This window comes from Ranitomeya imitator, chromosome 4 (assembly GCF_032444005.1).
Source record: "Ranitomeya imitator isolate aRanImi1 chromosome 4, aRanImi1.pri, whole genome shotgun sequence".
NCBI classification, from domain to species: Eukaryota; Metazoa; Chordata; class Amphibia; order Anura; family Dendrobatidae; genus Ranitomeya; species Ranitomeya imitator.
Genome location: NC_091285.1, coordinates 321,899,658 through 321,920,875, shown reverse-complemented (window position 1 = coordinate 321,920,875; position 21,218 = coordinate 321,899,658). Strand labels below are relative to the sequence as shown.

The 21,218-nt window shown below is 49.2% G+C and overlaps 1 protein-coding gene across 7 annotated transcripts in view; it reads left to right on the top strand.

The window, feature by feature from the left end:
- Positions 1–1,626: 1,626 nt before the first annotated feature.
- CADPS2 (calcium dependent secretion activator 2) overlaps positions 1,627–21,218 on the top strand; it is an 854,105-nt gene continuing 834,513 nt past the window's right edge. For 6 of the 7 annotated variants that reach the window (XM_069764893.1, XM_069764892.1, XM_069764891.1 and 3 more), the window contains exon 1: positions 1,636–2,035. In XM_069764893.1, the coding sequence (XP_069620994.1) occupies positions 1,712–2,035 (324 nt within the window). In that variant the 5' untranslated portion in view covers positions 1,636–1,711. Of the gene's footprint in view, positions 2,036–21,218 lie in introns of all 7 variants that reach the window. The other variant, XM_069764895.1, reaches the window with a different exon arrangement.

Sequence of the window (21,218 nt, the reverse complement as noted above, 5' to 3'; positions counted from 1 at the left end):
AGCAGTGAAATTTTATATGGTATTTCGTGCTACAGCTGGGCCTCAAACCCTCCTTCAAAAAATAATGTTTGTTAAAGTGAACCTGTCACCAGGCTTGTATCATCATGTTACATTACTCTATGCACAAATGCACCTATGCTTCTATATAATAACAAAATGGACAGTTTGTAAAATGAATGACGTTAGCTTTGCCTGAGTATGGTGAATGGGCAGCACGGTGGCTCAGTGATTAGCACTGCAGCCTGGGGTCCTGCGTTCAAATCCCACCAAGGACAACATCTGCAAGGAGTTTGTATGTTCTCCCCGTGTTTGTGTGAGTAAAGTAATAAACTAAGCGTAAAACTGCAGATGAACCAGGAGATTGGGGGATTCACGGTTCTCCTGGGGGCCAGTCCAAGCCTGAATGGGCCCTCTATTGCCATTTGCATTAGTTTTGCAGTGGATCCGCTTTTGACATAATTTAGTTTGCCTGTTAGGTCACATTCACAATATGGTCAGTATTTACCTCCTTATTTGTGAGCTAGAATTGGGAGTGGGACAAACAGAGGGAAAGTCTAATAGAAACATATGCACCACTTCTGCATTTATCACCCACTCCTGGTTCTGGCTACAAATACTGAGGTAAAATACTGACCAAATACTGAATGTGTGAACGAGGCTTTAGAGGGGTTCTCTTTTGTTGGTGTCTTCAGCCCCGAGTCAGTGTGCTCCTGAACATTGACGCCCATGCAGTGTCGGTCTGGGGTGCCAGGGGCCCACCAGTAACACTGACCTTGGGGGGCCCACTTTTCATCTGCATGCAAATATTACACTATTTACCTATTTCTCTATGCAATAATAATCTGGGTAGCATGGTTAATGAATGATGTGATGCTGCTTTTTTCTGTACAGCGTGAATCAAGTGAATTATGCCAAGTACTGCCCATACAGTGGGGTTGGGGCCCAGATCTGCACGGGGCCCTCCGGGGGATTCCCCTGTTACCGTGGGCCAGTCCGAGCCTGCGCCCAATAGCATGATGGCACCGCTGGCCAGTACAGAGCTGGCTCCCAGGCTGCTGGCAGAGGGAGCGTTGCTTCTGCAGTGTGGGTGAAGCGCAGGGGCACAGCCATCCAGGCAGCTTCAGAGTGGCGCCAGCTTTCTCCTTGTCCACCTATTCCTTACCTAGTGGCTGGTTTGGCTGGGACTGCGGTGGTCGGTAACCTAGGCAACAAAGTGTACACAATCTAAAAATCCCACTTCTGAGTGCCAACAGAGGATTTTTAATGAGGTAAATTGTAAAGGTCCTGTTTTTTACAAACACTTTCAGTTTTACCCCTTTACGTTCTTGAGACAACACCGTAACTTAAGCAAATAATAAGTCCAAATCCAGGTGTGACGGTAGCAGAGGTGCCGGTGTGCCGTGCGACATATGTGAGCACCTGCATACCGCGCCATTGCTCCTGACAGCACCCCTCACACTGCAGGCTTGGCGCCCTCCCACATGCAGCCCACCATGTACACACTGCACAGACGGAGGACACGGGCTGCAGCGCGCAACAAGTGCTCCCCCCAAACTTGTGCGGCGGCGGCGGCGGAGGAGCCGCTGCCTGACACGGGCGGACCGGGCTCACACCACGCCCCCTTCTTGTGGAAACAGCCTGCAACTCAACGTGTCCGGAAAGGTGTGTGCGGCGGACAGGAAAGGTCCGGGGCTGCCAGCGGCGCTGGAGGATGTTGGACCCGTCTTCCAGCGAAGAAGAGTCGGAGGAGTTACTGGAAGAAGACCGGAGAGATGTTCTGGTCGTCACCGCGCCTCACCGGACCGTGCATGCTGCTCCCCGAGATCCCAGAGACGCCGCCGTGCGCTCCACCCTGGCCAGACCCGCCAGCCCCAGCCCGTCCACCGGCAGCGAGGGCAGAGAGGAGCAGGAGCGGGCGCAGCGGGAGGAGCGGGAGCGCCGGAGCCGCTTACAGCTCTATGTGTTCGTTATGAGGTGCATAGCCTACCCGTTCAACGCCAAGCAGCCCACGGACATGACCCGGCGGCAGCAGAAGGTGAGCGCCCGTGTCTGTTACTGCTGGGGAGAGACGTGGGGGGCTGTCACTTGTGCACGGCAGGGAGTGGGGGGCTGTCACCTGTGTACTGCAGGGAGTGGGGGGCTGTCACCTGTGTACGGCAGGGAGTGGGGGGCTGTCACCTGTGTACGGCAGGGAGTGGGGGGCTGTCACCTGTGTACTGCAGGGAGTGGGGGGCTGTCACCTGTGTACGGCAGGGAGTGGGGGGCTGTCACCTGTGTACGGCAGGGAGTGGGGGGCTGTCACCTGTGTACTGCAGGGAGTGGGGGGCTGTCACCTGTGTACGGCAGGGAGTGGGGGGCTGTCACCTGTGTACTGCAGGGAGTGGGGGGCTGTCACCTGTGTACGGCAGGGAGTGGGGGGCTGTCACCTGTGTACTGCAGGGAGTGGGGGGCTGTCACCTGTGTACTGCAGGCGAGTGGGGGGCTGTCACCTGTGTACGGCAGGGAGTGGGGGGCTGTCACCTGTGTACTGCAGGGAGTGGGGGGCTGTCACCTGTGTACTGCAGGCGAGTGGGGGGCTGTCACCTGTGTACTGCAGGCGAGTGGGGGGCTGTCACCTGTGTACTGCAGGCGAGTGGGGGGCTGTCACCTGTGCACGGCAGGGAGTGGGGGGCTGTCACCTGTGCACGGCAGGGAGTGGGGGGCTGTCACCTGTGTACGGCAGGGAGTGGGGGGCTGTCACCTGTGCACGGCAGGGAGTGGGGGGCTGTCATCTGTTTACGGCAGGGAGTGGGGGGCTGTCACCTGTGCACGGCAGGGAGTGGGGGGCTGTCACCTATGCACGGCAGGGAGTGGGGGGCTGTCACCTGTGTACGGCAGGGAGTGGGGGGCTGTCATCTGTGTACGGCAGGGAGTGGGGGGCTGTCACCTGTGTACGGCAGGGAGTGGGGGGCTGTCACCTGTGCACGGCAGGGAGTGGGGGGCTGTCACCTGTGTACGGCAGGGAGTGGGGGGCTGTCATCTGTGTACGGCAGGGAGTGGGGGGCTGTCACCTGTGTACGGCAGGGAGTGGGGGGCTGTCACCTGTGTACGGCAGGGAGTGGGGGGCTGTCATCTGTGTACGGCAGGGAGTGGGGGGCTGTCACCTGTGCACGGCAGGGAGTGGGGGGCTGTCACCTGTGTACGGCAGGGAGTGGGGGGCTGTCACCTGTGTATGGCAGGGAGTGGGGGGCTGTCACCTGTGTACGGCAGGGAGTGGGGGGCTGTCACCTGTGTAGGGCAGGGAGTGGGGGGCTGTCACCTGTGTAGGGCAGGGAGTGGGGGGCTGTCACCTGTGTACGGCAGGGAGTGGGGGGCTGTCATCTGTGTACGGCAGGGAGTGGGGGGCTGTCACCTGTGTAGGGCAGGGAGTGTGGGGGCTGTCACCTGTGTAGGGCAGGGAGTGGGGGGCTGTCACCTGTGCACGGCAGGGAGTGGGGGGCTGTCAACTGTTTACGGCAGGGAGTGGGGGGCTGTCACCTGTGCACGGCAGGGAGTGGGGGGCTGTCACCTGTGCACGGCAGGGAGTGGGGGGCTGTCACCTGTGTACGGCAGGGAGTGGGGGGCTGTCACCTGTGTACGGCAGGGAGTGGGGGGCTGTCACCTGTGTACGGCAGGGAGTGGGGGGCTGTCACCTGTGTACGGCAGGGAGTGGGGGGCTGTCACCTGTGTACGGCAGGGAGTGGGGGGCTGTCACCTGTGTACGGCAGGGAGTGGGGGGCTGTCACCTGTGTACGGCAGGGAGTGGGGGGCTGTCACCTGTGTACGGCAGGGAGTGGGGGGCTGTCACCTGTGTACGGCAGGGAGTGGGGGGCTGTCACCTGTGTACGGCAGGGAGTGGGGGGCTGTCACCTGTGTACGGCAGGGAGTGGGGGGCTGTCACCTGTGTACGGCAGGGAGTGGGGGGCTGTCACCTGTGCACGGCAGGGAGTGGGGGGCTGTCACCTGTGTACGGCAGGGAGTGGGGGGCTGTCACCTGTGTAGGGCAGGGAGTGGGGGGCTGTCACCTGTGTATGGCAGGGAGTGGGGGGCTGTCACCTGTGTACGGCAGGGAGTGGGGGGCTGTCACCTGTGTAGGGCAGGGAGTGGGGGGCTGTCATCTGTGTAGGGCAGGGAGTGGGGGGCTGTCATCTGTGTACGGCAGGGAGTGGGGGGCTGTCACCTGTGTAGGGCAGGGAGTGTGGGGGCTGTCACCTGTGTAGGGCAGGGAGTGGGGGGCTGTCACCTGTGTAGGGCAGGGAGTGGGGGGCTGTCACCTGTGTAGGGCAGGGAGTGTGGCGCTGTCACCTGTGTAGGGCAGGGAGTGGGGGGCTGTCACCTGTGTAGGGCAGGGAGTGGGGGGCTGTCACCTGTGTACGGCAGGGAGTGGGGGGCTGTCACCTGTGTACGGCAGGGAGTGGGGGGCTGTCACCTGTGTACGGCAGGGAGTGGGGGGCTGTCACCTGTGTAGGGCAGGGAGTGGGGGGCTGTCACCTGTGTAGGGCAGGGAGTGGGGGGCTGTCACCTGTGAAGGGCAGGGAGTGGGGGGCTGTCACCTGTGTAGGGCAGGGAGTGGGGGGCTGTCACCTGTGTACGGCAGGGAGTGGGGGGGCTGTCACCTGTGTAGGGCAGGGAGTGGGGGGCTGTCACCTGTGTAGGGCAGGGAGTGGGGGGCTGTCACCTGTGTAGGGCAGGGAGTGTGGGGGCTGTCACCTGTGTAGGGCAGGGAGTGTGGCGCTGTCACCTGTGTAGGGCAGGGAGTGGGGGGCTGTCACCTGTGTAGGGCAGGGAGTGGGGGGCTGTCACCTGTGTACGGCAGGGAGTGGGGGGCTGTCACCTGTGTACGGCAGGGAGTGGGGGGCTGTCACCTGTGTACGGCAGGGAGTGGGGGGCTGTCACCTGTGTACGGCAGGGAGTGGGGGGCTGTCACCTGTGTAGGGCAGGGAGTGGGGGGCTGTCACCTGTGTAGGGCAGGGAGTGGGGGGCTGTCACCTGTGTAGGGCAGGGAGTGGGGGGCTGTCACCTGTGTACGGCAGGGAGTGGGGGGCTGTCACCTGTGTACTGCAGGCGAGTGGGGGGCTGTCACCTGTGCACGGCAGGGAGTGGGGGGTCGTCACCTGTGCGCGGCGGGCGAGTGGGGGGGCCGTCACCTGTGCGCGGCGGGCGAGTGGGGGGGCCGTCACCTGTGCGCGGCGGGCGAGTTGGGGGGGCCGTCACCTGTGCGCGGCGGGCGAGTTGGGGGGGCCGTCACCTGTGCGCGGCGGGCGAGTTGGGGGGGGCTGTCACCTGTATGCTCACGAGGTGTTTGAACCTATATTCTTGAGATATGCACTATTCAGGTTAGGGGTCTCCACCGGTGGACAGTGGTCGTCTGCAGGATTATTGAGGTGAGGCGTCTCTACCTGTGGGTAGTGGCGGTATGCAGGATTATTGAGATGAGGCGGCTTCACCAGTGGGTAGTCAGTACTCAGTCGTTTTTTGCCAAGGAGATAGTTATGTTATGGTAAAGTGGCTGCTGACTACATGTGATCCGGTTTGCTTCCTAGTGTTCATCCTGTGGTGTGCATATATATATATAGATATAGATATATATATATATATATATATATATATATAGATATAGATATATATATATATATATATATAGATATATATATATATAGATTTATCACTTCATAATGTCAGATATAACTAGAAATTATCACCTTCCATTTAATGATCTCATGGCAGCCTAATAGCAGGGAGCTGGCTACGGGAGGGCTAATGCCATCTGCTTTCCTGGTAAGAATGGGGCACGCGTAATAGGTGCATCCTTTGTCAGCAGTTATTTATTTATTTATTTTTTTTTTAGAAGTGGCACATGATAGATAAGCTGCTGTTATCCTTTATTACACAGGGTAGTGATCTTGGTTACTGCATTGAGCTGGCCTACATTTATAACATTTTAGTAAAACCCACACTTGTTTCCGATTCATCAGTAAGTAGCATCATGTCAGTCATCGTTTCTCTTGGCCCCCCTAACCAATAACCTATTCACACAATGTGCGGAAAACTAAAATTTTCAGTGAATGTTCTTGCTTGCCATGTGTGTTTTATCGAACACTTAATATGCTTTAATATACTTCACATTATTTCTATAGTCTGTTTCATGCATCTTAAACCTATAACAGAAGAAATATATCCCTAATGGGATGCACTTGGGTAGAAGTAATAAGATGTATAATTATGTGCTTAATTCTAAAACTCTGGGCAAAACCATCAATGAAAAAGACCTGGGTGTATGGGTGGATGACAAACTCATATTCAGTGGCCAGTGTCAGGCAGCTGCTACAAAGGCAAATAAAATAATGGGATGCATTAAAAGAGCCATAGATGCTCATGAGGAGAACATAATTCTACCTCTATACAAGTCACTAGTTCGACCACACTTACCGTAGCATACTGTGCACAGTTCTGGTCTCCGGTGTATAAGAAAGACATAGCTGAACTAGAGCGGGTGCAGAGAAGAGCGACCAAGGTTATTAGAGGACTGGGGGGTCTGCAATACCAAGATAGGTTATTACACTTGGGGCTATTTAGTTTGGAAAAACGAAGACTAAGGGGTGATCTTATTTTAATGTATAAATATATGAGGGGACAGTACAAAGACCTTTCTGATGATCTTTTTAATCATAGACCTGAGACAGGGACAAGGGGGCATCCTCTGCGTTTGGAGGAAAGAAGGTTTAAGCATAATAACAGACGCGGGTTCTTTACTGTAAGAGCAGTGAGACTATGGAACTCTCTGCCGTATGATTTTGTAATAATTGATTCATTACTTAAATTTAAGAGGGGACTGGATGCCTTTCTTGAAAAGTATAATGTTACAGGTTATATATACTAGGTTACTTGATAGGGCGTTGATCCAGGGAACTAGTCTGATTGCTGTATGTGGAGTCGGGAAGGAATTTTTTTCCCCAATGTGGAGCTTACTCTTTGCCACATGGGTTTTTTGCCTTCCTCTGGATCAATATGTTAGGGCATGTTAGGTTAGGCTATGGGTTGAACTAGATGGACTTAGGCTACTTTCACACTAGCGTTTTCTGCAATCCGTCACAATGCGTCGTTTTGCAGAAAAAACGCATCGTGCAAAAGTGCTTGCAGGATGCGTTTTTTCCCCATAGACTTGCATTGAAGACGCATTTGCGACGGATTGCCACACGTCGCATCCGTCGAGCGACGGTTGCGTCGTGCTTTTGCGGACCGTCGGGAGCAAAAAACGCTACATGTAACGTTTTTTTCTCCTGACGGACCGCTTTTTCCGACCGCGCATGCGCGGTCGGAACTCCGCCCCCACCTCCCCGCACCTTACAATGGGGCAGCGGATGTGCCGGAAAAATGCATCCGCTGCACCCATTGTGCAATGCAGCAAACGCTAGCGTCGGAATCTCTCCCCGACGCATTGCGACGGGGAGATTCCGACTCTAGTGTGAAAGAAGCCTTAAAGTCTTCCTTCAACCTTAATAACTATGTAAGGGTATGTGCACACGTTGCGGTTTTTGCTGCGGATCCGCAGCAGTTTTCCATGCGGTGTACAGTACAATGTTAACCTATGGAAAACAAAAGCCGCTGTGCACATGCTGCGGAAAAAAACGTGCGTAAACGCTGCGGTTTATTTTCCGCAGCATGTCAATTCTTTGTGCGGAATCCGCAGCGGATTGGCACCTGCTCCATGTTAAAAATCCGCAGGTGTCTAAAACCGCAGTGGAAACCGCTCAAAAATCCGCGATAAATCCGCAGTACTTTTTGCACTGCGGATTTAGTCAAATCCGCAGCGGAAAATTCCGCAACGGAATCCACAGCGTGTGCACATGGCCTTACAATCTAAATTCCTAATTGGAAACATACAGAAGTGCTGTAAAGCATTGATTTAAGCAGACAACTGACTACATAACCAAAAAGCATTGCTTTGAATAATCAGTAATAACCCAAACGGGATTGACAGACTGTTAACTTTATCATAAGGACACCAATACAATATGATAAGACAGGATAAAAGAACGTAAGACAATAATTAAAAGCCACACAATCTCACTCCCTCAGGAAGCTCGTGTGAACCGTGCATCGGAGTGTGAGGTGGCAGCAGCATCCACGCCATGATCCCGGGTCAGTAATTCCTTTCTCTAACTTGATGAGTGCTTCTCACTAAATTAGAGTATCATCAAACAGTTAATTTCAGTTCTTCAATACAAAAAGTGAAACTCCTATATAGAGCCATTACAAACAGAGTGATCTATTTCAAGTGTTTATTTCAGTTAATGTTGGTGATTATGGCTCACAGCCAATGAAAACCCAAGCCATTATCTCTGTAAATTTTAATAATTAAGACTGAACACCTGCAAAGGCTTCCTAAGCATTTCAAATGGTCCCTTAGTCTGTTTTTAGTAGGCTCCATGATCATGGGAAAGACTGCTGACTTGACAGATGTCCAGAAGGCGGTCACTGACACATTCCACAAAGAGGGTAAGCCACAAAAAGTCATTGCTAAAGAAGCTGGCTGTTCCGAGTGCTGTATCCAAGCATATTAATGGAAAGTTGAGGAAGGAAAAAGTGTGGTAGAAAAAGGTGCACAAGAAACCGGGGTAACTGCAGCCTTGAAAGGATTGTTAAGAAAAGGCCATTCAAAAATTTGGGGGAGATACACAAGGATTTGTCCCAAAAACAAAGTACATTTTAATTAACAGATCACAAATGGGGCATTCTGGAATAATGTTATGTAAGAGGAGTAAAGGCATTTAGCCCAATGGCCTAATTTACTTATGTAATGACAAAGGCTATAAAACTTTGAATTAATGAATACTACAGATGGTAAAGTATGATGCTGACAAAAGTGCCCCCCAAACACAGTATGATACACCCACAGTGAATTCTTCCACAGTACCTTCCATATGCGCAGTGTGACTACTGTACCCACCTGCAGAGTATGATGCCCCAACTGTGATCTACATACAGTATGAGGGGCCCCACATAGTCCTCAATACAGTGTAATCGGCCCCACATTAAAAATTATAAATACTCCCTTCCCCCAGTCCCTGTTGCTCTGGTCTTGGCATCAAGTGTTACATAGTAACATAGTTAGTAAGGCCGAAAAAAGACATTTGTCCATCCAGTTCAGCCTATATTCCATCATAATAAATCCCCAGATCTACGTCCTTCTACAGAACCTAATAATAGTATGATACAATATTGTTCTGCTCCAGGAAGACATCCAGGCCTCTCTTGAACCCCTCGACTGAGTTCGCCATCACCACCTCCTCAGGCAAGCAATTCCAGATTCTCACTGCCCTAACAGTAAAGAATCCTCTTCTATGTTGGTGGAAAAACCTTCTCTCCTCCAGACGCAAAGAATGCCCCCTTGTGCCCGTCACCTTCCTTGGTATAAACAGATCCTCAGCGAGATATTTGTATTGTCCCCTTATATACTTATACATGGTTATTAGATCGCCCCTCAGTCGTCTTTTTTCTAGACTAAATAATCCTAATTTCGCTAATCTATCTGGGTATTGTAGTTCTCCCATCCCCTTTATTAATTTTGTTGCCCTCCTTTGTACTCTCTCTAGTTCCATTATATCCTTCCTGAGCACCGGTGCCCAAAACTGGACACAGTACTCCATGTGCGGTCTAACTAGGGATTTGTACAGAGGCAGTATAATGCTCTCATCATGTGTATCCAGACCTCTTTTAATGCACCCCATGATCCTGTTTGCCTTGGCAGCTGCTGCCTGGCACTGGCTGCTCCAGGTAAGTTTATCATTAACTAGGATCCCCAAGTCCTTCGCCCTGTCAGATTTACCCAGTGGTTTCCCGTTCAGTGTGTAATGGTGATATTGATTCCCTCTTCCCATGTGTATAACCTTACATTTATCATTGTTAAACCTCATCTGCCACCTTTCAGCCCAAGTTTCCAACTTATCCAGATCCATCTGTAGCAGAATACTATCTTCTCTTGTATTAACTGCTTTACATAGTTTTGTATCATCTGCAAATATCGATATTTTACTGTTTAAGTGTTCTGAAGCTCTTCAGGGCTTGGCACAAAATAGTGACGTCATCGCGCCCGCTGCGCTGCAACATCAGATGCAAAGGTAGAATGATGGTAGAGGGAACGTCAGCTGACTCTCCCTCCTCCATCATTGTTTCTGACTGCATTGGCATCCAGGATAGATAGAAATGTGTACTGATCGGACCAGTGGTGTGACATTTTACAATGTTTTTTTATTAGCCATCAGCAAGGACATGAGAGATTTTACATTTTCACCTGTTGTGGCTATGAGTTGTATAATAGGATCTTTATATCGTCAATGCTGGTGATGAAATGCTTCTTCTGTTTAATGTTTACCAACCAATAAAGATGCAAAATAGAGGTAGTATTGTTTGCAAATACCAACTAATGTGAACTGAAACTAGGGTCCCAATTTATCAAAGTGTATAAACCAGAAAACTGAAAATTGAAAAGTCTAAAATGTATTGCCCAACTCAGAATTGTGCAAAGATTCAGCAACTTTTGATGTTTTCAAGCCTGTTTCGGGCAGCTCTGACAGGCAAAGCTTCGGTGGAGCTGGGTTGTCACATTGTTACGCTCATCCATCAAATTCGTCAATAGTGGCTACATGTTTATTGTCGAGGCTCAAGGATGTTCACGCCACTAAGAATATGTGCTGAATCTTATTGGGAGAATCAATAATGTGATCATGCGATGGCTGTTCTTAATCTCAAGTGGCAATCTTTAGGATCGCACACAATTGACTTTTGTAGTTATCTAAGGCTACGTTCACATTTGCGTTGTGCGGCGCTGCGTCGGCAACGCTACGCACAACGCAAATATGAACGCATGCACAAACGCTGCGTTTTGCGACGCATGCGTCGCTTTTTGCATGGTTTTGGGCGAGGAAAAACTGCATCATGCAGCGTTCCCTGCGCCCTGACGCATGCGCTGCAGCGACGCATGCGTGGCAAAACGCAAATGCAACGCATGTCCATGTGCCCCCATGTTAAATATAGGGGCGCATGGCGCGTGCGTCGCCGCGGCTGCGCCCGACGCAGCCGGGAGCGGCGCAAATGTGAACGTAGCCTAAAAGGAGCACATAATGATACTGTGATCTGTGATCGAAACACCATAAGTGTGAACAATGACTGAGAAGGAAACCTGAGCTCATGCACCGGATATGACATTACAGCATGATTTATGATTCTACTTTTCTGTGTAGCTTTTAAGGCTAATTAAACTTTTGCTCAATTTTCTCTTGACGTATTGTATCTTGAAGGAACGTTTCGCCAAGGCTGTATTGGTAAAGGACAATTTTTTTCTGTCTAGTGATTAAACCTGATGAGAAAACAGAATGAAATTTGGGGATGTAGAAACCTTGCAAATCATGGAAATATGTTGTGACAAAGGAAACAAACTACTGGTTCCAGATACAAAGGATAAAGGTCTCTAGAGGGTCAAAGCCTTCTAGTGATGAATCTGATGCCTTGTACTATTGATCTGGCTGGAGGACAGCTGTACCTTTTGTATTGGCATACTAGTGAACCTAGACCACCAGGGGTGTGACTACAGGGAGACTTCATGGTCTGAAGTCACACCTGAGCATTGAGGGGTGGGGGAAGCAAAATGTTCATTTGGACGAATTCTATTGAAGAACCTTGATAGCTGATATAAATTACAGAGCATTACTGTTCAAATTTTCTTGAAAAAACAAACAAAAACCCTCAATTGTATTCCTTAAAAAATGTTTATTAGTTACTCGTTGTTCCCAGGGGGACTCCCAATCTAATTTCCTTATCAGTTTGTTCTTTGGAGTATGGGCACAAAAGTAATGTACCCACAAAGAACTTAGCATTGCATGGGAACAGTCACTGAACCACCATAAAATGTTGTAAAATAAATAGAAAATATAGTGGCAACAAGTAAAAAACTCTTTGGTATTCTATCTTTTGGGTGAGATAATTTGCTGAGTTTTATCCCATGCATTAGAATGCATTTTCACCAAGGTAAGTATGCTAATGGGGAATCTTAGAATCCTAAAGGTACCGTCACATTAAGCGACGCTGCAGCGATATAGACAACGAGCCGATCGCTGCCGCGTCGCTGTTTAGGTCGCTAGGAGACGTCACACACGGCAACAGCAGAACGATTGAGGAGCGATCCAGTGACATACTTATCGTTCTCGCTGGTTGTTCGCTCCATGAAAAAACATAGGAGGCATCGTTGCTTTTGCTGTCAAACATGATGAATCACGCCGACCTGACGACCAAATAAAGTTCCGGACTTCTAGCTACGACCAGCGATGTCACAGCGGGATCCTGATCGCTGCTGCGTGTCAAACACAACGAGATCGCTATCCAGGATGCTGCAACGTCACGGATCGCTGTCGTTCTCGTTGGAAAGTTGCTTAATGTGACGGTACCTTAATGTCAAGTTGCCACATTGACCCAGCAAAGGAAACCGGTCAGCTAATTCATGCTGCCGCTGCCCGAGCAACAAGCAGCATGAATCAGACACTGGCTTCTCCATTATGTTCCATCCGTTTTAAGGTACCGTCACATTAAGCGACGCTGCAGCGATATAGGCAACGATGCCGATCGCTGCAGCGTCGCTGTTTCGTCGCTGTGTGGTCGCTGGAGAGCTGTCACACAGACAGCTCTCCAGCGACCAACGATGCCGAAGTCCCCTGGTAACCAGGGTAAACATCGGGTTACTAAGCGCAGTGCCGCGCTTAGTAACCCGATGTTTACCCTGGTTACCATTGTAAATGTAAAAAAAAACAAACACTACATACTTACATTCCGGTGTCTGTCCCCTCGCCGTCAGCTTCCCTGCACTGTGTCAGCGCCAGACGGCCGTAAAGCAGAGCGGTGACGTCACCGCTGTGCTTTACGGCCGGCCGGCGCTCACAGTCAGTGCGGGAAGCTGACGGCGAGGGGACAGACACCGGAATGTAAGTATGTAGTGTTTGTTTTTTTTTACATTTACAATGGTAACCAGGGTAAACATCAGGTTACTAAGCGCGGCCCTGCGCTTAGTAACCCGATGTTTACCCTGGTTACCAGTGAAGACATCGCTGAATCGGCGTCACACACGCCGATTCAGCGATGTCTGCGGGAGATCCAGCGACGAAATAAAGTGCTGGACTTTCCCCAGCGACCAACGATCTCCCAGCAGGGGCCTGATCGTTGGTCGCTGTCACGCATAACGATTTAGTTAACGATATCGTTGCTACGTCACAAAAAGCAACGATATCATTAACGATATCGTTATGTGTGACGGTACCTTTACTCTGTAATCCATTTCAAGAAAATCATCGTTGAAAGCAGTGCCAGGCGAGAGATAATTGGTCATAGCGGTACAGTGGATATAAAAAGTCTACACATTTGTCATGTAATAAAATCATACTAAAATAACTTTTTCTGTACAAATCCATTGAGAAACAAACTGAATCCATTTAGAGGCGTGAAAAAAAACAAACACCTGTAGTAAAATAATGTGGTTGCTAATTGGGGACATGTTAGTGTTCAGAATTAACGAATCACATTCAAATAGTATTCAGTACAGAGCTGCCATCATTTAAAGTGATTCTGATTAACCCCATATAAAGTTTAACTCTTTTAGTAGGATTTCCTTGATATTTTCTTAGCTGTACTCCGCAGCAAAAGCCATCTATCTATATAATCGTCTAAGGGCCACTTCCATCTGTTTGTCTGTAACGGAAATCCCGCGTCGCTGATTGGTCGCGGCCTGCTGGCCGCGACCAATCAGCGACGGGCACAGTCCGGCTGTGAATTCGCCCCTTCCTACTCTGTCAGTGCCCCCTCCATACTCCCCTCCAGTCAGCACTCACACAGGGTTAATGGCTGTGTTACACCGTGTTATGCCGTGGTGTAACGCAGTCCGTTAACGCTGTTATTAACCCTGTGTGACCAACTTTTTACTATTGATGCTGCCTATGCAGCATCAATAGTAAAAAGATCTAATGTTAAAAATAATAATAAATGAAAAATCATTATATACTCCCCTTCCGGCGCCTTTCCCACTCCTCACAACGCTCCGGGCCATGCATTGCGGTCTCGCAAGATGATGACGTAGCGGTCATCATCTCGCGAGACCGCAATGCATTCTTGGGACAGGAGCGTCACAGGGAGCATCGCTAAATGCCTCGCCTGGATCCGGGGGCCGACAGAAGGTGAGTATATAACTATTTTTTATTTTAATTCTTTTTTTTTAACAGGGATATGGTGCTCACATTGTTAGATACTATGTGGGCTGTGTTAGATACTACGTGGGCTGTGTTAGATACTACGTGGGCTGTGTTAGATACTACGTGGGCTGTGTTAGATACTACGTGGGCTGTGTTAGATACTGCGTGGGCTGTGTTAGATACTGCGTGGGCTGTGTTAGATACTGCGTGGGCTGTGTTAGATACTGCGTGGGCTGTGTTAGATACTGCGTGGGCTGTGTTAGATACTGCGTGGGCTGTGTTAGATACTGCGTGGGCTGTGTTAGATACTGCGTGGGCTGTGTTAGATACTGCGTGGGCTGTGTTAGATACTGCGTGGGCTGTTGTGAGTTCTGTTTTTGGGCTCCCTCTGGTGGTTACTGATGGTACTGGGTGACTTGTCTTTCCTGGGTTTCTGGGTTCCACCTGTTCCATCAGCATATGGGAGTTTCCTATTTAACCTGGCTTTGCTGGCATTTCCTCGCCGGTTATCAATGTATCCAGTGTGTCTTGTTACCTCTGCTCCCTGCTCCTAGAACCTTCTGGACAAGCTAAGTTTGGATTTTCCTGTTTTGTGTTTTGCTTAATTTGGTTTTTAGTCCAGCCTGCAGATATGTGATTCTCTGCTGCTGGTTGCTCTAGTGGGCTGAAATTGCTTTTCATGTACCATGAGTTGGCACATGAGTTCAAGTAATTTCAGGATGGTTTTTTGAAGGGTTTTTCGCTGACCGCGCAGTTCACTTTTGTATCCTCTGCTATCTAGCTTTAGCGGGCCTCATTTTGCTGAAACTGTTTTCATACTACGTATGTGCTTTCCTCTCATTTCACCGTCATTATATGTGGGGGGCTGCTATTTGCTGTGGGGTATTTCTCTGGAGGCAAGAGAGGTCTGTGTTTCTTCTGATAGGGGAAGTTAGATCTTCGGCTGGAGCGAGACGTCTAGGATCATCGTAGGCACGTTCCCCGGCTACTTTTATTTGTGTTAGGTTCAGGGTCGCGGTCAGCTCAGGTTCCATCGCCCTAGAGCTTGTTTGTATCTGTGCTTGTCCTTTTTGTGATCCCCTGCCATTGGGATCATGATAGTATAACCGGCCCACAAAGTGTTAATTGTATTGGCTGAAGTAGGAGGATAAGTAGTCTGAGGAAGTTTTTTTTTTTTTTTTTTCCCCTCAGAGTTTGCTGCCTAGCCTTATTGCAGCCTGGCTACTTCCTCCTCCTCTTAATCTTTGAATGGCTCTGATCTCAGCTGTTTATCATGGACGTCCAGAGTTTGGCTTCCAGCCTGAATAATCTTGCCACTAAGGTTCAAAATATACAGGATTTTGTTGTACATGCTCCTATGTCTGAACCTAGAATTCCTGTCCCAGAGTTTTTTTCTGGAGATAGATCTCGTTTTCTGAATTTTAGGAACAATTGCAAGTTGTTTCTTTCTTTGAAATCTCGCTCCTCTGGAGACCCTGCTCAGCAAGTCAAGATAATTATATCTTTCCTGCGGGGTGACCCTCAGGATTGGGCATTTGCATTGGCACCAGGGGACCCTGCGTTGCTTAATGCAGATGCGTTTTTTCTGGCATTGGGTTTGCTCTATGAGGAACCTAACCAAGAGATTCAGGCTGAAAAAGCTTTGTTGGCCCTCTCTCAGGGGCAAGATGAAGCAGAAATTTATTGTCAAAAATTTCGGAAGTGGTCGGTACTTACTCAGTGGAATGAGTGCGCTCTGGCTGCAAAGTTTAGAGATGGCCTTTCTGAGGCCATTAAAGATGTTATGGTGGGGTTCCCTGCGCCTGCTGGTCTGAATGAGTCTATGACTATGGCTGTTCAGATTGATCGGCGTTTACGGGAGCGCAAACCTGTGCATCATTTGGCGGTGTCGTCTGAACCGTCACCTGAGATAATGCAATGTGATAGAATTCAGTCCAGAAGTGAACGGCAAAAGTATAGGCGGAAAAAAGGGTTGTGCTTTTATTGTGGTGATTCAGCTCATGTTATATCAGCATGCTCTAAACGCACAAAAAAGGTTGATAAGTCTGTTGCCATTGGTACTTTACAGTCTAAGTTCATTCTGTCTGTGACTCTGATTTGTTCACTATCATCCATTTCCGTCGATGCCTATGTGGATTCAGGCGCTGCCCTGAGTCTTATGGATTGGTCATTTGCCAATCGCTGTGGGTTTAGTCTGGAGCCTCTGGAAGTCCCTATTCCTTTGAAGGGAATTGACTCTACACCTTTGGCTATGAATAAACCTCAGTACTGGACACAAGTGACCATGCGTATGACTCCCGTTCATCAGGAGGTGATTCGCTTCCTGGTACTGTATAATTTGCATGATGTTCTAGTACTTGGTCTGCCATGGTTACAAACTCATAATCCAGTCCTTGACTGGAAATCAGTGTCTGTGTTAAGCTGGGGTTGTCAGGGGGTTCATGATGATGCACCTCCGATTTCTATCGCTTCATCTACTCCTTCTGAGATTCCTGTGTTTTTGTCTGACTATCGGGATGTTTTTGAGGAGCCTAAGCTCAGTTCGCTTCCTCCTCACAGGGATTGCGATTGTGCTATAAATTTAATTCCGGGCAGTAAATTTCCTAAAGGTCGTTTGTTCAATCTGTCAGTGCCAGAGCATACTGCTATGCGGGATTATGTTAAGGAGTCCTTGGAAAAGGGACATATCCGTCCATCTTTGTCCCCTTTGGGAGCAGGTTTTTTTTTCGTGGCCAAGAAAGATGGTTCCTTGAGGCCTTGTATAGATTACCGTCTTTTGAATAAGATTACCGTAAAATATCAGTATCCTTTGCCATTGTTGACTGATTTGTTTGCTCGCATTAAGGGGGCTAAATGGTTCACTAAGATTGATCTTCGGGGTGCGTATAATCTTATACGAATAAAGCAAGGTGATGAGTGGAAAACCGCATTTAATACGCCTGAGGGCCATTTTGAGTATTTGGTAATGCCTTTTGGACTTTCTAATGCTCCTTCAGTCTTCCAGTCCTTTATGCACGATATTTTCCGTGAATATCTGGATAAATTTATGATTGTGTATTTGGATGATATTTTGGTTTTTTCTGATGACTGGGAGTCTCATGTTCAGCAGGTCAGGAAGGTGTTTCAGGTCCTGCGGGCCAATTCCTTGTTTGTAAAAGGCTCAAAGTGTCTCTTTGGAGTCCAGAAGATTTCTTTCTTGGGGTATATTTTTTCCCCTTCTACTATTGAGATGGATCCCGTCAAGGTTCAGGCTATTTGTGACTGGACGCAGCCTACATCTCTTAAGAGTCTACAGAAGTTCTTGGGCTTTGCTAATTTCTATCGTCGTTTTATAACTAATTTTTCTAGTGTTGTTAAGCCTTTGACGGATTTGACTAAGAAGGGTGCTGATGTTGCTAATTGGTCTCCTGCGGCTGTGGAGGCCTTTCAGGAACTTAAGCGCCGGTTTTCTTCTGCTCCTGTGTTGCGTCAGCCAGATGTTTCGCTCCCTTTTCAGGTTGAGGTTGATGCTTCCGAGATTGGAGCGGGGGCGGTTTTGTCACAGAGAAGCTCCGATGGCTCAGTGATGAAGCCATGCGCGTTTTTTTCTAGAAAGTTTTCGCCGGCTGAGCGGAATTATGATGTTGGTAATCGGGAACTTTTGGCCATGAAGTGGGCATTTGAGGAGTGGCGTCATTGGCTAGAGGGTGCTAGACATCGTGTGGTGGTCTTGACTGATCACAAAAATTTGATTTACCTTGAGTCTGCCAGGCGTCTGAATCCTAGACAGGCTCGTTGGTCACTGTTTTTCTCTCGTTTCAATTTTGTGGTTTCATACCTGCCAGGTTCAAAGAATGTGAAGGCGGATGCTCTTTCTAGGAGTTTTGTGCCTGACTCCCCTGGAAATTCTGAGCCCACTGGTATCCTTAGGGATGGGGTGATTTTGTCTGCTGTCTCCCCAGACTTGCGACGTGCTTTGCAGGAGTTTCAGGTGGCTAAACCTGATCGTTGTCCGCCTGAGAGACTGTTTGTTCCGGATAATTGGACCAGTAGAGTCATCTCCGAGGTCCATTCTTCTGCGTTGGCAGGTCATCCTGGAATATTTGGTACTAGAGACTTGGTGGCCAGGTCTTTTTGGTGGCCTTCCTTGTCGAGGGATGTGCGTTCTTTTGTGCAGTCTTGTGAGGTTTGTGCTCGGGCTAAGCCTTGCTGTTCTCGGGCCAGTGGATTGTTGTCACCTTTGCCTATCCCGAAGAGGCCTTGGACGCACATTTCCATGGACTTTATTTCGGATCTCCCTGTCTCTCAAAAAATGTCTGTCATCTGGGTTGTGTGTGATCGCTTTTCTAAAATGGTTCATCTGGTACCCTTGCCTAAGTTGCCTTCCTCCTCTGAGTTGGTCCCTCTGTTTTTTCAGAATGTGGTTCGTTTGCATGGGATTCCTGAGAACATCGTTTCTGACAGGGGATCCCAGTTTGTGTCTAGATTTTGGCGGACTTTCTGTGCTAAGATGGGCATTGATTTGTCCTTTTCGTCTGCATTCCATCCTCAGACGAATGGCCAGACTGAACGAACTAATCAGACCTTGGAAACTTATTTAAGGTGTTTTGTTTCTGCTGATCAGGATGACTGTGTTACCTTTTTGCCGCTGGCCGAGTTTGCGCTTAATAATCGGGCTAGTTCTGCTACCTTGGTTTCTCCTTTCTTTTGTAATTCGGGGTTTCATCCTCGTTTTTCCTCTGGTCAGGTGGAACCTTCTGATTGTCCTGGAGTGGACATGGTGGTGGATAGGTTGCATCGGATTTGGAGTCATGTGGTGGACAATTTGAAGTTGTCCCAGGAGAAGGCTCAGCAGTTTGCTAATCGCCGTCGCCGCGTGGGTCCTCGACTTCTTGTTGGTGACTTGGTGTGGTTGTCTTCTCGTTTTGTTCCTATGAAGGTCTCTTCTCCTAAGTTCAAGCCTCGGTTCATCGGTCCCTATAGGATCTTGGAAATTCTTAACCCTGTGTCGTTTCGTTTGGATCTCCCGGCATCGTTTGCTATTCATAATGTGTTTCATCGGTCGTTGTTGCGGAAGTATGAGGTACCTGTTGTTTCTTCTCTTGAGCCTCCTGCTCCGGTGCTGGTGGAGGGAGAATTGGAGTATGTTGTGGAGAAGATCTTGGATTCTCGTGTTTCCAGACGGAAACTCCAGTATTTGGTCAAGTGGAAGGGTTATGGTCAGGAGGATAATTCTTGGGTGGTTGCCTCGGATGTTCATGCTGATGATTTGGTTCGCGCTTTTCATAGGACTCATCCTGGTCGCCCTGGTGGTTCTCGTGAGGGTTCGGTGACCCCTCCTCAAGGGGGGGGTACTGTTGTGAGTTCTGTTTTTGGGCTCCCTCTGGTGGTTACTGATGGTACTGGGTGACTTGTCTTTCCTGGGTTTCTGGGTTCCACCTGTTCCATCAGCATATGGGAGTTTCCTATTTAACCTGGCTATGCTGGCATTTCCTCGCCGGTTATCAATGTATCCAGTGTGTCTTGTTACCTCTGCTCCCTGCTCCTAGAACCTTCTGGACAAGCTAAGTTTGGATTTTCCTGTTTTGTGTTTTGCTTAATTTGGTTTTTAGTCCAGCCTGCAGATATGTGATTCTCTGCTGCTGGTTGCTCTAGTGGGCTGAAATTGCTTTTCATGTACCATGAGTTGGCACATGAGTTCAAGTAATTTCAGGATGGTTTTTTGAAGGGTTTTTCGCTGACCGCGCAGTTCACTTTTGTATCCTCTGCTATCTAGCTTTAGCGGGCCTCATTTTGATGAAACTGTTTTCATACTACGTATGTGCTTTCCTCTCATTTCACCGTCATTATATGTGGGGGGCTGCTATTTGCTGTGGGGTATTTCTCTGGAGGCAAGAGAGGTCTGTGTTTCTTCTGATAGGGGAAGTTAGATCTTCGGCTGGAGCGAGACGTCTAGGATCATCGTAGGCACGTTCCCCGGCTACTTTTATTTGTGTGTTAGGTTCAGGGTCGCGGTCAGCTCAGGTTCCATTGCCCTAGAGCTTGTTTGTATCTGTGCTTGTCCTTTTTGTGATCCCCTGCCATTGGGATCATGACAGTGGGCTGTGTTAGATACTGCGTGGGCTGTGTTAGATACTGCGTGGGCTGTGTTAGATACTGCGTGGGCTGTGTTAGATACTGCGTGGGCTGTGTTAGATACTGCGTGGGCTGTGTTAGATACTGCGTGGGCTGTGTTAGATACTGCGTGGGCTGTGTTAGATACTGCGTGGGCTGTGTTAGATACTGCGTGGGCTGTGTTAGATACTGCGTGGGCTGTGTTAGATACTGCGTGGGCTGTGTTAGATACTGCGTGGGCTGTGTTAGATACTGCGTGGGCTGTGTTAGATACTGCGTGGGCTGTGTTAGATACTGCGTGGGCTGTGTTAGATACTGCGTGGGCTGTGTTAGATACTGCGTGGGCTGTGTTAGATACTGCGTGGGCTGTGTTAGATACTGCGTGGGCTGTGTTAAATACTGCGTGGGCTGTGTTAGATACTGCGTGGGCTGTGTTAGATACTGCGTGGGCTGTGTTAGATACTGCGTGGGCTGTGTTAGATACTGCGTGGGCTGTGTTAGATACTGCGTGGGCTGTGCTAGATACTGCGTGGGCTGTGCTATATACTGCGTGGGCTGTGCTATATACTGCGTGGGCTGTGCAATATACTGCGTGGGCTGTGCAATATACTGCGTGGGCTGTGCAATATACTGCGTGGGCTGTGTTATATACTATGTCTCTGCTGTGTTATATACTATGTCTCTGCTATATACTGCGTGGGCTGTGCTTTGTACTGCGTATACACTGCGTGGGCTGTGCTCTGTACTGCGTATACACTGCGTGGGCTGTGCTTTATACTGCGTGGGTTGTGTTTTATACTGCGTGGGTTGTGCTATATACTACGGTCATGCCCCGCCGGCCGAATCCTGTGTGTAAATTGCATTATTCTGAAAACT